Here is a 12,187-nt window from a genome sequence, read left to right on the forward strand (position 1 = left end):
TCAGCCCCTACCACAAGTTTTTAGTGACTTGGCAGCAGAATATTGGTGGTCCATCCCCACTTCCACCCAAATGTCATGTCCCTCATTGGGCCAGTCCTAGTTGTAGCACAGTAGCCAATTCCATGGAAAATTCCACCAATTCTTCCTTTACAAAAGGGAGTGAGAGGTGACTTTTCTTCCAAAACAAGTTTCAGTCAGAATATCTAAGAAGTTGGAAAGCACAATTTGCAAGTGGAAAAAAATAGTTGGTCTGAGCTCATTCTAAGAACACACCAAAGGACTCCCCAAAGCTGCCTTGCTACATCAAGAATGGAATATGTGAACAATTCCTAGACTATCTTTCATTCCCAAAGGCCAAATAGAAAAACTGTGGCTTTAGTGCCAACAGAGCATGCTCAATACCTACTGTAAATCATGCATCTCACTAGACAACTCATCCCAGCCTTAGCCAAAATGCCATCTTACCTGAATCCCAGCATGCAGTTGCTTTTTTTTAGTAACTTGGCCATTTTGTATCCTTATGCAGAGGAGGTTCCAGATCTGGGAAACCTCACAGTGAACAAGGTTAGCTGGGATGCCCTCATCCTGGACTGGACAGCCCCTGATGGCATCCATGATCAGTTTGTTGTTGAGGTCCAGGAGGGTGACCGGGCCGGAGAAGCTCGGAGTCTCACAGTTCCTGGCAACCTGCGCTCTGTGGAAATCCCAGGCCTCAGGGCTGGAACCCCTTACACAATCAGCCTGCACGGCGAGGTCAGGGGCCGTCGCACTCGACCCCTTGCTGTGGAGGTCATCACAGGTATCTGACCCTTCTCCCAGACCAGGAATGTCATAGAGCCAGCCTGTCTTTGGAATAGAAAACATTCGCCATATGTCAGGGTCCTACCTCAGGGTGGCTGACAGGCAGCAGCGACACAGGCTCTAAGTCAGGGAGGGCAGGGGTGGAATTCCACCTTTCTGGCTGAATATCCTTGGGTGTGTCAGTTACATCTCTGAGCCTTCTTTTCTCATCTTCAAATCAGAGTTAATACCCCTGCCTCAGAACACTGTCGTGAGCAAGAAATGAGAGCATGAATGAAAGCACTCAGCAAAGTGAGTGCTTTCCTGTCCAATTTCAAATCCATGGGTACCTCAGCCTTCAAAATATAATAACTTTTGAACAGCAAATAGCAGAATTTATCAGAAAGCAACATATCATAATAAAAAAATAGCATAAACAGTAGGCCTGTGGCACAAGAATAAGGTCAGAACTTTCTAGAGAAATCATTAGTAGCCTCAGAGTCACTAAGTGCCAACCAACTTGTAGTCAGATTGCTACAGAATAACCTTTGATATGAGCTAGTTGTTATCCACTGACATTATCCAAGTCTCTTCTCTTCTTAACAGACACTCAAAGCGGAGACATTTCCAAGAAAGGACAGCTGCATTTGACTTCAATGTTTCCCATTCAGTTTAGAGAAGAAGAACCATTCATCTCAATTTGTCCCCTGAAAATATATTGCTCCATCTGTTGTAGAAAACTCTGTGCTCTTCACCAGGTTTATAGAAACAGCTTTAAAAGGGGCTCAAGGCAAATGGGCCAGATATTTGATAATAGTGTTTTTATGCTGGGCCCCAAGCCCCATGGCCTTCTTTACATATCCTGTGTTTTGATAATGCCACCCAAATAACCTAATTCAACTAAGTTGTTTTTCTTGTTCATACATACCGAACAAATTCAGTTCCTGCTAGAAACTACACACAATTCCAAAACTAAGAAATGCGATGTTGCAATCCACTGAAGCTGGCCAGGTTATCATTGTCCTGTGTTTCCTGGAGTATCTTCAAACCAAACAAGAGCAAATGGGGCCTTTGAGACCTGTGTGATCTGGGTGCAGGACACTAACAGTCTTTATCTGTAGTTCGCAAATTTGTTTTAGCAGCAGAACCTCTTTTGCACCTGAAACCTTACAAGGAATCCCACTAGCTGATAGATGAAAAAACAGCTGTTCTTGGAGAGCTGGGAAGGAGGAGGGGGCTGCCTGCATCCATGTCCCCAATGCAGTTCTTCCACAAAAGCACTGATTCTATATGGAATGTGATCTAAATACAGCCCCTCTAAAAGGGTCGAGTTTGCGCAGACTCTCACGGTACACTGAATCCTGAGACCCCTGAGGATAAATACCTTACACCTTTTTTTGTCTGAAATCCCTGCAGGTATTTTCCTGTCCAATTTCAAATCCATGGGCACCTCAGCCTTAAAAAGAGAGTCTGAGAGATTGCATTTAACCCCGAGAAGCATCCCACCAAGCAGTGGGTTTTTCCATATCTGGAATCTAGACTTGCTAAATCAGCAATAACAACTACATTGGATTTCCTTCCTACATTGTAGAAAAATAAATAGTGGGCCGTGCTCTGCACCATTTACTGAGCAAAGCATAATCACTTTTAATTAAAACTGGGTGCTCATTTCACACAAATGGCCTTGCTCTTCATGACACAGCCATTCCTCATTCAGGCACAAAGTACTAACATAACAAGGTGGGAGGGCAAGAACCAAGCCAAGAATTCAGTGCAGAACCTTTGATCCCATAAAGTTAAGAGACATCCAGAGAGAAAATATCAGACATGTCCAGACCCAAGGCAGCATGCCCTTTATAAACCCAGTCAGATAGCACGTGACCGGCAATGAGATGATCTCTCCAATGTCCAGCAATGAAATGAAGCAGGTAATTCTCTCCAAAATGACAGAATTTCCAAGGGGAAATGTCTAAACAATGACATGTTTGTTAGGCTGTCACATGTTGGCCACTCACTAAGTGCTGATCCTCAAAGGCTTATAAATAGTATCATTCAATTATCACACATTTAATCCAATGGAATGGTACTGTTACCTCCTTTTAAAGATGAGGAGAGTGAGGCTCAGAGATGTGCTAGGCAACACGCCCAAGATTTTGCAGCCAGCAAATAGCATTGGAATTCTAACCAAGGCCCTGCTGCCTCCAAAGCCTGTAATTCTAACCATTCCTTCTCCTACCCTGACCCACAGTCCCACCTTTTCCAATTGCCCTTTAGGCACTGGCGGTGCCCGCTCAGAGACCTCCTGGGGGGTTGTGCGATGGCCCAGATGGCATTACCATCGCAAGGATAAACAATGCACATGTTTCCACGCTGACCATTGTCAGCTCTTGACGAAAGCTGTGGCCCAATTCCCGCAGTTCAGACTGGAAATGCCCAGAGACCAAGCATGACCACACATGCACACAGAATTCTCTTCCCACCCTCTCTCTCTCATCTAGAGCCGGGCTGTGGGGCCTTTGGTTTCCTCATTCCTGGTTTGCAGAACTGACAAACATTTCTCTGTCCTTCCTCAGAGGAGCTCCCTCAGCTGGGAGACTTAGCCGTGACCGAGGCTGGCTGGGATGGCCTCAGACTCGACTGGACCGCAGCTGACCAAGCCTATGAGCACTTTGTCATTCAGGTGCAGGAGGCCAACAGAGTAGACACAGCCCAGAACCTCACAGTGCCTGGCAGCCTGCGGACCGTGCACGTCCCTGGCCTCAAGGCCTCCACCACTTATAGAGTTACCATCTATGGGGTGATCCGGGGCTATAGAACACCAGTGCTGTCTGCTGACGCCTCCACAGGTACCTTCCTCTCCACTGTCAGTGCCCTCTCGCCAAGGTCCCCCGCTTCCTCTCCAAGAGACTGTGCGCGGCGTCAGCTTCCCTCGCTAAGTTCTTCCCATGTGCCCCTTAGCTGCTGGTGAGCGTGCTGAGACCTCCCTACGGGCTCAGGTGCCTTTACCATGTTGAGAACGAATGTACACATGTTGCCTTTTCTGACCTCCAGCCTCTCTGACGCTTTACTGCCCAATCCTACAACTGCATCTCTTTTGAATGATGGCATCTGTTTAGAACACAGCCTGCTGGTTTTAATTCTCTTCTCCAGTGCTTGGCTATAACTAAAAGCCAACCCTTCCCCCCGTGTGGGTTCTGGTGAAGCACAGATTATTTACTTTAGAGAGTCCTTTTGCCAGTTGGAAATGACGCTTTACCATCCCAAATCCCTCAAGGGTATGAGCGCTGTGGCTCTTGCATTTAAAAGAAATGTCTTAATTTACATGTTTCTTTAAAATGCATCGAGTATAATAAGAGAACTGAATTACCCTCCTCTGGGCAATTGTCTCAGATACTGAGTCTTTATTAGAACATCAAATTAGCAAACAGCTAAACCAAAAAGAAAAAAGTCACACAGTTATGACTGGAGACAGGACCAAAGAAAAAGCCATCCATTAGCAGTAGTGCACACAGCAGCATTTGAAGCAAGGAATGTTCTAGGCTGTGAATGTCAGAGCTCTGAATGCTCCTTTTGTTCTTGTAGTCAAGAGTTTCTTCCTGGAGTTGTGGCCTTTGCGTGGCTCGCTCCCAGCCCAGACTCAGGAGGGCGCATTATGTTTTACTGATCACTCCGCGAGAGTGACGAGGCAGTCAGTATTTCCTCAGGAGGCTGCTAAAGTGAGCAGCTTTCCCCAGCACTGCTGCCCACTGCTCGTCTTCCTATGTGCCTCCATGGGTGTGAAGCTCAGTAGAGGCATTGTTATTTGGTTTTGCATATGCCTTCCCATTTTCAGATAATTATTGCAACCAAATTTCATTCAAACCTATATATCCTAGTTGATTCCAGCAAAAGCATAGCTGTACACTTTAACCTTAATCATTTCAGTAACTCTCACTGAGATACACGTGTAACACAGACGAGCTGCTGCATGAACCGTGAGCCTAGGTGCCTAGAAATTGCAGGTGAGGCTGCCCTGGAAGAACTCGGGGCTCTTTAGCCAATATCCACAAACCATCCCTTCCCAGAAGGTACAGAAATTGTCCTCCACTTCTGATCTTCCCTGCAGATCTTGTGATCTGGGTGTCCTTAGTATTTCTGTGTGTTCTTTTTAATGATAACAGCTCGTAAGATTCTTGCTTCTGATGAGTTGGGAGGAAGGGAGGAAGGGCCACGGTCCCATCTGATCTGTCTCACCAAGCCTGGTGGGATGGGAAAGCCTACTTCTTCCTTGCTTCTCACACCCTGCTTCTGCCAGCAAACTGCATGTTTCATTCCTGTTGCTCAGAAAAGCCCTGGTAGATCCACCTCTAAGACGAACTGTTATTTCTTGACCAGCCAGGGTTGCCTGACTGCCTCGCCTTGGCTCAGCTCTCTTGGTTGGCAATGCAGTACTAGCCTTCCTGGCCCACGTAGAAGCAGTAAAGAGAGGACAAACTATTTAACAGAATATAAGAACGGCTGGCCCTTGTCAGAAGTAGGAAGAAAATACCAAGAATTACTCAAGGCACCGCCTTGAAAGGGTAATGGTGAGTCTTCATCTGAATGAATGGCAGCTCCCTAAAGCAAAGGATGCCTGCAAGAAGAAGCCAAGTAACCCTGGTCTCCTGAATGCAATTCAAGAGACTGATGGCTGCCAGCATCCTATCTTTGACTGCAGTGGGGATCCTGGAAGTATCCAGGATTAGGCTGTCCCTGCTGTGATCATTCAGTTTATGTTCTCACACACAGGATCTCAGCCAACCTGATCACAGGGCAGCTCCAGAACTGAGAAATCTAATTGCCAAGGCTTCTTTTTCATATTTTTCCCTCCTACTGGCACTGACTGGTAATACTGCTTCGTTTCACCATAACCCTGACCTATCAGATCTTTTGACCCAGCTATGGTCCTATTAACCTCAACCCAATAGCACAAGCCAGGTGATTAACTCATATTTATTTGTTTCTTCTCTCCTACCTCTCCTTTTGCAGCTGGAGAACCTGAAATTGGAAACTTAAATGTTTCCAGCGTAACTCCTGAAAGCTTCAATCTCTCCTGGACAGCTACCAATGGAGCCTTCGAGACTTTTACCATTGAAATTGTTGATTTCAATAGGTTCCTAGAGACGATGGTATATAATATCTCTGGTGCTGAACGAACTGCCCACATCTCAGGGCTACGCCCCAATAATGATTTTATTATCTACCTCTCTGGCGTCGCTCCCAGCATCCGGACCAAAACCATCAGTGCCACAGCCACCACAGGTACCTCCACGTTCTCCCCTTTCTAACACCCTCTCTCCAGAATTTTCTTTGCAGGTTCTCACGCACGGAAGCATGAGCCACAGTTCACTCACTCCTCCGGGGGGCTCAGCTGGAGCGTTATTTAACATAACTGTCTTCCAGCAACAGCTCAAATAGTGGATTTCCATTCAGCCCCTTGACTGGCTTACCGCTGACCAGGACATTTGCAGTGGAAACACAGTTTCGGTCTAGATTGCCATGTGGAATCTGGAGAAAAAAATTCTCCCCTTCAGTTGCTAAAAGCCACCGTGATAGCTGTCCTTGACTTGGAAAGATGTCTACCTCAGTCACAGAAGTCTTAAACATTATATTTTGTGTTCCTTAGTGTCTTGGTCTTCCTGGTTCCTTTCACCTCTGAATACCCATATATCCAATGATTTAATGAAGTCGTGTTGACACTGTTACTGATTTATTTTTTTTAACTAGGAGAGTGATGAAAATGAGCAGATTACTCATCAGATGAGTGCAGGAGGGAGAAAGGCCATCCAGACCACCCCCATCCCAATGCCACTTCCAGGAAAAAAGACCAGAGCATGTCTCGCCCCCAGAACAGTGAATGGATGAAAGCAGAGTAGTCATGTTTAAACAAGAGCTTGGTCAACCAAAGAGCGAACAGCTCTTGCTTTAAATTTGTGGTATCTTGACATACGTGCCAGGGGAGATGCTCTCTGGTGTGCAGCAAAAGAGAATTCTGCATCAATTTAGAAAGGAGAGCCTTGTCCACGTAAAAGAGCATTCTTAGCACATTTTGGACATACCTCTTCTTGACAGATAAAATGAGACATCACAAACTGAAAAACGAGATTATTTGTGCGGGAGAGTTTCTTCTTATCATTCAGAAAAAAAACCAGAGTCCACATTCTGGAGAATTCAAGAAAAGCATTGATATTATAGCATAAACATTATCTATCATGTAAGTCACCCACAGCTGAGGGAGGTCTGTCCTCATTCCACATGAGATCAGCGTGGTCTAGTTCTCAGCTCCTCCAGGTTTAAGTACCTAAAGCCGAGGGGAGAAAATCCATCAGCCAGGGATATTTGTTTCTCATGGTTCAAATTGGTTTTCAACAAAGGACAAGTTCTTTCACCAGAGGGTAAAGTCTAAAACTATGGATTTAGTCTTACATGTTTTGATTTTGACCCCATAATAGTGTTTCAAATTGATACACTTTCATATTTTCTTCCTTCTTTTTTTAGTAGCTGAACGTCTTCTTAGACACCTCACTATCTCAAATGTGACCCAGCGCAGTGTGTCCATCTCTGGAAAGCACAGGAGTCTACCTTTGGTAGCTGTCCTATGGAAGTTAGGGATTCTGGGCTGACCGGAGGGCAGTGCACTCAGACCCCCATGTCCGCACAACCATGGGTATTTCCCACGACGGGTTCTTCATTCTCCATTGGCCTTCCTCTGAGGGCATTCCAGAACTCACTTGCCACCCATCTTTCATCCCCCCGCTTCTATCCCATCCTTGTCAGATTCGATAGGGCCACCTACCTAAGTCAGAACATTAAGGCTTTTTAAGAAATACTCTCACCCCAAATTAAGGAATTTCAAAGTCAACTTCTTTTTCCTAAACATCCACTCACATCTGGAGTTGTTCTGTTTGTTTGTATAGTTAACCTGACTTGCTTTGGTTGATTTCTAATTCATCCTTTCATCTGATCTTAAATAATCACTTCCAGTTCCACCTATTATCATCCGCCTGTGGTCTTTCTAATCAAAGTTTGCCTATGTCATATTCAAAGAGATGTGCGCATGCCATTCTGGTCCCTTGGTCCAGAATGATGTACATTCTCTTTCTCTCCACCATGATTTTAAATGGTGGTGCTGTTAGCATGCAGAGAAGAGACCCCTAAAGCATGCTCCAAGACCCACATGAGGGGCCCCAGTGGTCTCATCTTGTTCTTGAGAATTTTATTGGCCTGCATTCCCTACAAGCAGATTGCTCTTTTTTGACAGTTACTCTATCAAGCATGTTTGTCATCCACTGAAATCTCAGACGAAGTGTCAGAGTCTTCCTTTCATCTGTCATCTTGTCCAAATCTTGATGCATGTGGTGAACATTCAGAGCATTAAATTTTTTAAAACATCTGTCTTTCCTGCAAGCAGACAGCATGTCAAACAACTGTTTCAAAGGGTTAGAAGTGGTGGGTGAAAAATGTCCCTCGCTTGCATGGAACGCTGACTGTAGCCTAACTACCATTCTCTTTCTGAGCATTTCCTTGCCTCTCGCTTTTCAGCTGGGGTGCACCCTTTGGGAAACAGCTGGAGGTCAAGCTGACCTTGAGAGTCTAGGTCTCATTCTGCATGGTGAATGTGTTAGCACGGCCCATCTTTGTATGGTAGCATGAGAACAGTCCTAAAATGCATCCTTAATTTGAGAGACTGCTTGCAGAACAAAATATGGAGAAAGAGCAAACCAACTCCTCTTTGGAGGATTTTACCTTGTGTGTAGTTGAAGTAATTTGCCAATGTTGTGGCTAAAAATCATGGTATCATTAACTTCTCAAACTGAGTGCTAAGTAAGAAATCCCTTGCTATGTTTTAAGGCTACATCCGGCTTCTGGGCCAGATCCTTTTTTGTGCTTGGAGACTTTATGGCATCGACTGTGCCATGCAGTTATCCCATTCAGGGTGGTCCAATGTTAGACTTAAAAAGAATGCAAATTCCTCCAAATCCTGGAGCTGCAGCAGAGCAACTGTCAAGTCCTTGGAAGAAATTGTCTGCTTCTTCCCAGCCCCAACACGTGATCCTAGTATCTCAAGCCTCCAGGACTGTTGCCTCTTTCTAAAATATACAGTCTGAGTTGAACTTATTTAAATGTTAGTATTATTTGGTAAAAATGCATTTAAGAGCCCAGACCCTATACAGCATCCCAGTTGAAACAACAGCACAGGCCCTACATTAAAAATGAGTTGTTCTCAACTCTGATTGTTTAGATTTTAAGGGGCAGGAGAAACTTAACCTCAGTGGAACCATCGTCTTTCCAAATCATCCAATAAGTGAAAATTACCCATTTCCTAATCTGAAAAGTAAAGTTTTCCTCTAACTTCCCATACACCATTTTTACCTTTACAGTATTTTGGATGAGATACAGATTTTCCTACGGTGTATACCTGTGGCTTTCTAAACAATATGGAGAATTTCTCTTGTATGGGTATTAGCCTTTAAGTTACACAATCAAAAGAAGACTAAAGGAAACCCCAAAGTAGCATTTTCTAAGGCATGCTCAGTGGAACACCAGCTCCTTGAGATGTCTGAAGAATATTCCACAGAAAGGGCATTCATTGATCAGTAAGTTAATGAAATGCTGAGCTAAACAAAATTAAGTAGGTTTCTTTAAAGACCAGCATTTCAGGGCCTTTCAATTGCTAGCATGTTGTGTGAGTCTTTAGGGTGACATGGAATACTCAGTGTTTACCATGCATAACTCATTATGAAGCTATGAAGTCTCTTGGAGCATCTTATCAGAGCTAGTGTGCCATTACAGACCTTAGAAAATGCACCCTTAATACTCTTTATGTTAATCCTATCTACTGCTCTAATAGCTTGTTCACTTTTCTTTATTCATGACTAGCAAATGGTCATGTCTAGACTTAAAAAGAATGCAAATCCATGCCTGCTGAGAAAGCAATATATTCTCTAGCATTACAGTCAATGCAGATGTAGACACTGCCTAATATACTAGCTTTCTGAAAATATTTGGAGGGATTGATACTTTCACAGGGTCTATGGCTACATTCTGGAGAAATCTACTGCTTCCTCTAACAATGTCTCTCTCTCTCTGCCCATATTCCTTCCCTTCAGAGCCAGAGGCACAACTGGGCACGCTAATTCTTAGCAATATTACTCCTGACAGCTTCAACGTATCGTGGACCACTCGTGCTGGGCCTTTTGCAAAGATTGTTATCAATGTTAGTGATTCTCACTCGCTCCATGAGTCCCAGCAATTCACAGTCTCAGGAGACACCCAGCACACACACGTCACAGGCTTGGTGGAGAACACTGGCTATGACGTTAGTGTGGCAGGGACCACCTGGGCTGGGGACCCCACCAGAGTCCTCACTGCCTTTGTCGTGACAGGTACTCATTCAAGGGTTCTTGCTTGTCTGTTTAGAATTCTGAGGTTGGGGGGAGGAGGGGAAGGTGATAGGTATTCAGTGGAAAGGGAAATTCAACCCCCAAGACAGTCTTTACTCCATATGTAAACTTCTAAGTGAAGAAAGCAGGTGCTGTTGCAAAGAGGGGTATTTCACAGACACTTTGAGGAAATGGAGACCATATACTCAACAAATGAATAAAGCTTCCAAGGATTTCTGTGCCCAATTCTACAGACTATCTGAGCCACAGTTTGGAAATTCTGGCTAAAGAGTAAGTTCTAAGTTAGTAACATCCTCAACAGGAATTTTGTCCATAGATGATGCTAGATAAGGCACTCCATAAACTCCCTGCTACAGAAATATAATAATTTATCTTTTCCTTCTAAAAAATACTTACTAAAATTGACTACAACAGATTAATGAAGGTTCAGCTTAGGATGGCAGATAAATCCCAAGCTTAATTAAACCATAACCATTTATTGAACTTGACTTCTAAATTCTCTTTGAATTACATAAAAAGATGGCTTTCTGTTTCTGTCCTGAGATTATCCTAAATCAATGGCAAAGTCTGTGAATTTTGTCGATTTATCAAATCTGTAGCCTGAAAAACCTCTGAAAATATTTGGAAGTCTCTTGCCTTCTACTAATGATAGTTTTCAGGACAGCAACCTTGACATCTGATTCTCACATTAAACCAGGCCTCTCCCAGGGTGTAAACTGTTGTAAATAAGATATGTTAATAAATTCAATTAAATACTTAATTCCAGGCAGTGTGGCATCCTAGAAGAATGAGGATTTTGAGATCAGGCCTGAGTAGTTTCTAATCCTCTTCTACATCTTTTCAGTTGTATAGCCTTGGCCGGTTCTTTACTGTTCCGAACCCCAATGTCCTTATGTGTGAAGAGAGAATGCCCACAGTTGCCTCTAGCAACCTTGTCTCAAGGATAAAATGGACATGATGAAATTTAACTACCTGGCATCCAACTGGCATTTTGCTTTCTGCTATCTCCCAACAGTATGAAAAAAGTAGTGTTTTTAAAAGTAAGCCACAAGCTTAGTTAGAAACAATAGACCTGTGCAGTCATGCCTTTCCTATTATTTTAAAGAGAACACTGGGCGAGTACTAACGTGAGATCAAAATGCGGCTATATTTTCTGTCCAGTTACCTAGTGTGAGTTCAGTCAGTCATTCAGACAAGTCTTCGAATGCATAACATGGTCATTTCTTAGTGGTAATGTGGAGGGGGGGCTCCCATTCTCATGCATTTACTGCCCAGGAGGGGAGGAATAGCCCCGCAGATGGTCAGGCCCTCACTTGTAGCAGGACCTCCCACAGAACAGAGCAAAGAAAGGGAGGCTGGGAGAGGCTGGTCTTGGGAATCCTAGATCCAGTTAGGCATTGTTTTAGCTAATCCTTGAAGTGAAAAGATCCTGCATTTTAAAAGAAGCATACTTTGAAAAAGAAAGAAAAAAACTGAACGTGAAGAGCTATAAACAACAAGCCCTTGATAGACTAATTAGCCTGCACACCCTCCTTTTCATCAGAACTGGCTGCTTTGATGTTGTGGAGGTGCAAAGAGGCCAGCTATCAAAGAGAGGCACCACTTATCCAAACAAAACTCAGCAACAGAATTTGAGCCCCTTGTCTTGCAGACTAAGAAGCCCACAGTACATGTGATTTCATCTTTGCCTTTGATAGTTATGATTTGGGGGAGATCCTTATGTGTTTTGTGTTTTTTTTCTAAAAGCCTCAAAACAAACATCAAGTGTATCCAAATAATTAGGGGAAGTGCAATCCACAACACAACTTAAATTTCTGCTTAGGGGAAAAGGACATTCATCCACTTGCTCATTCAGTCAACCAAACACTTCTTTTTAAAATGTTTTTCTTATATCCTGTGGATTGGACGCTGGGCATTAGTTAAGGTCATTTATCTCTTTGAAAGTTTCAGTTTAGCTGCCAGTGGAAAAGAAGGCCCTAAAGTAG

General features: G+C 43.9%; 1 protein-coding gene across 4 annotated transcripts in view; it reads left to right on the top strand.

Moving 5' to 3' along the window:
* Positions 1-12,187, top strand: part of TNC (tenascin C) — an 87,359-nt gene that overhangs the window by 49,707 nt on the left and 25,465 nt on the right. For 2 of the 4 annotated variants that reach the window (XM_073225608.1, XM_073225604.1), the window contains 4 exons: positions 527-799; positions 3,354-3,626; positions 5,788-6,060; positions 9,909-10,184. In XM_073225608.1, coding sequence (XP_073081709.1) covers positions 527-799; positions 3,354-3,626; positions 5,788-6,060; positions 9,909-10,184 — 1,095 coding nt within the window. The remainder of the gene's footprint in view (positions 1-526; positions 800-3,353; positions 3,627-5,787; positions 6,061-9,908; positions 10,185-12,187) is intronic. The other 2 variants (XM_036990531.2, XM_073225616.1) reach the window with 1 other exon arrangement.

Source organism: Manis javanica, chromosome 2 (assembly GCF_040802235.1).
Source record: "Manis javanica isolate MJ-LG chromosome 2, MJ_LKY, whole genome shotgun sequence".
Taxonomy (NCBI): Eukaryota; Metazoa; Chordata; class Mammalia; order Pholidota; family Manidae; genus Manis; species Manis javanica.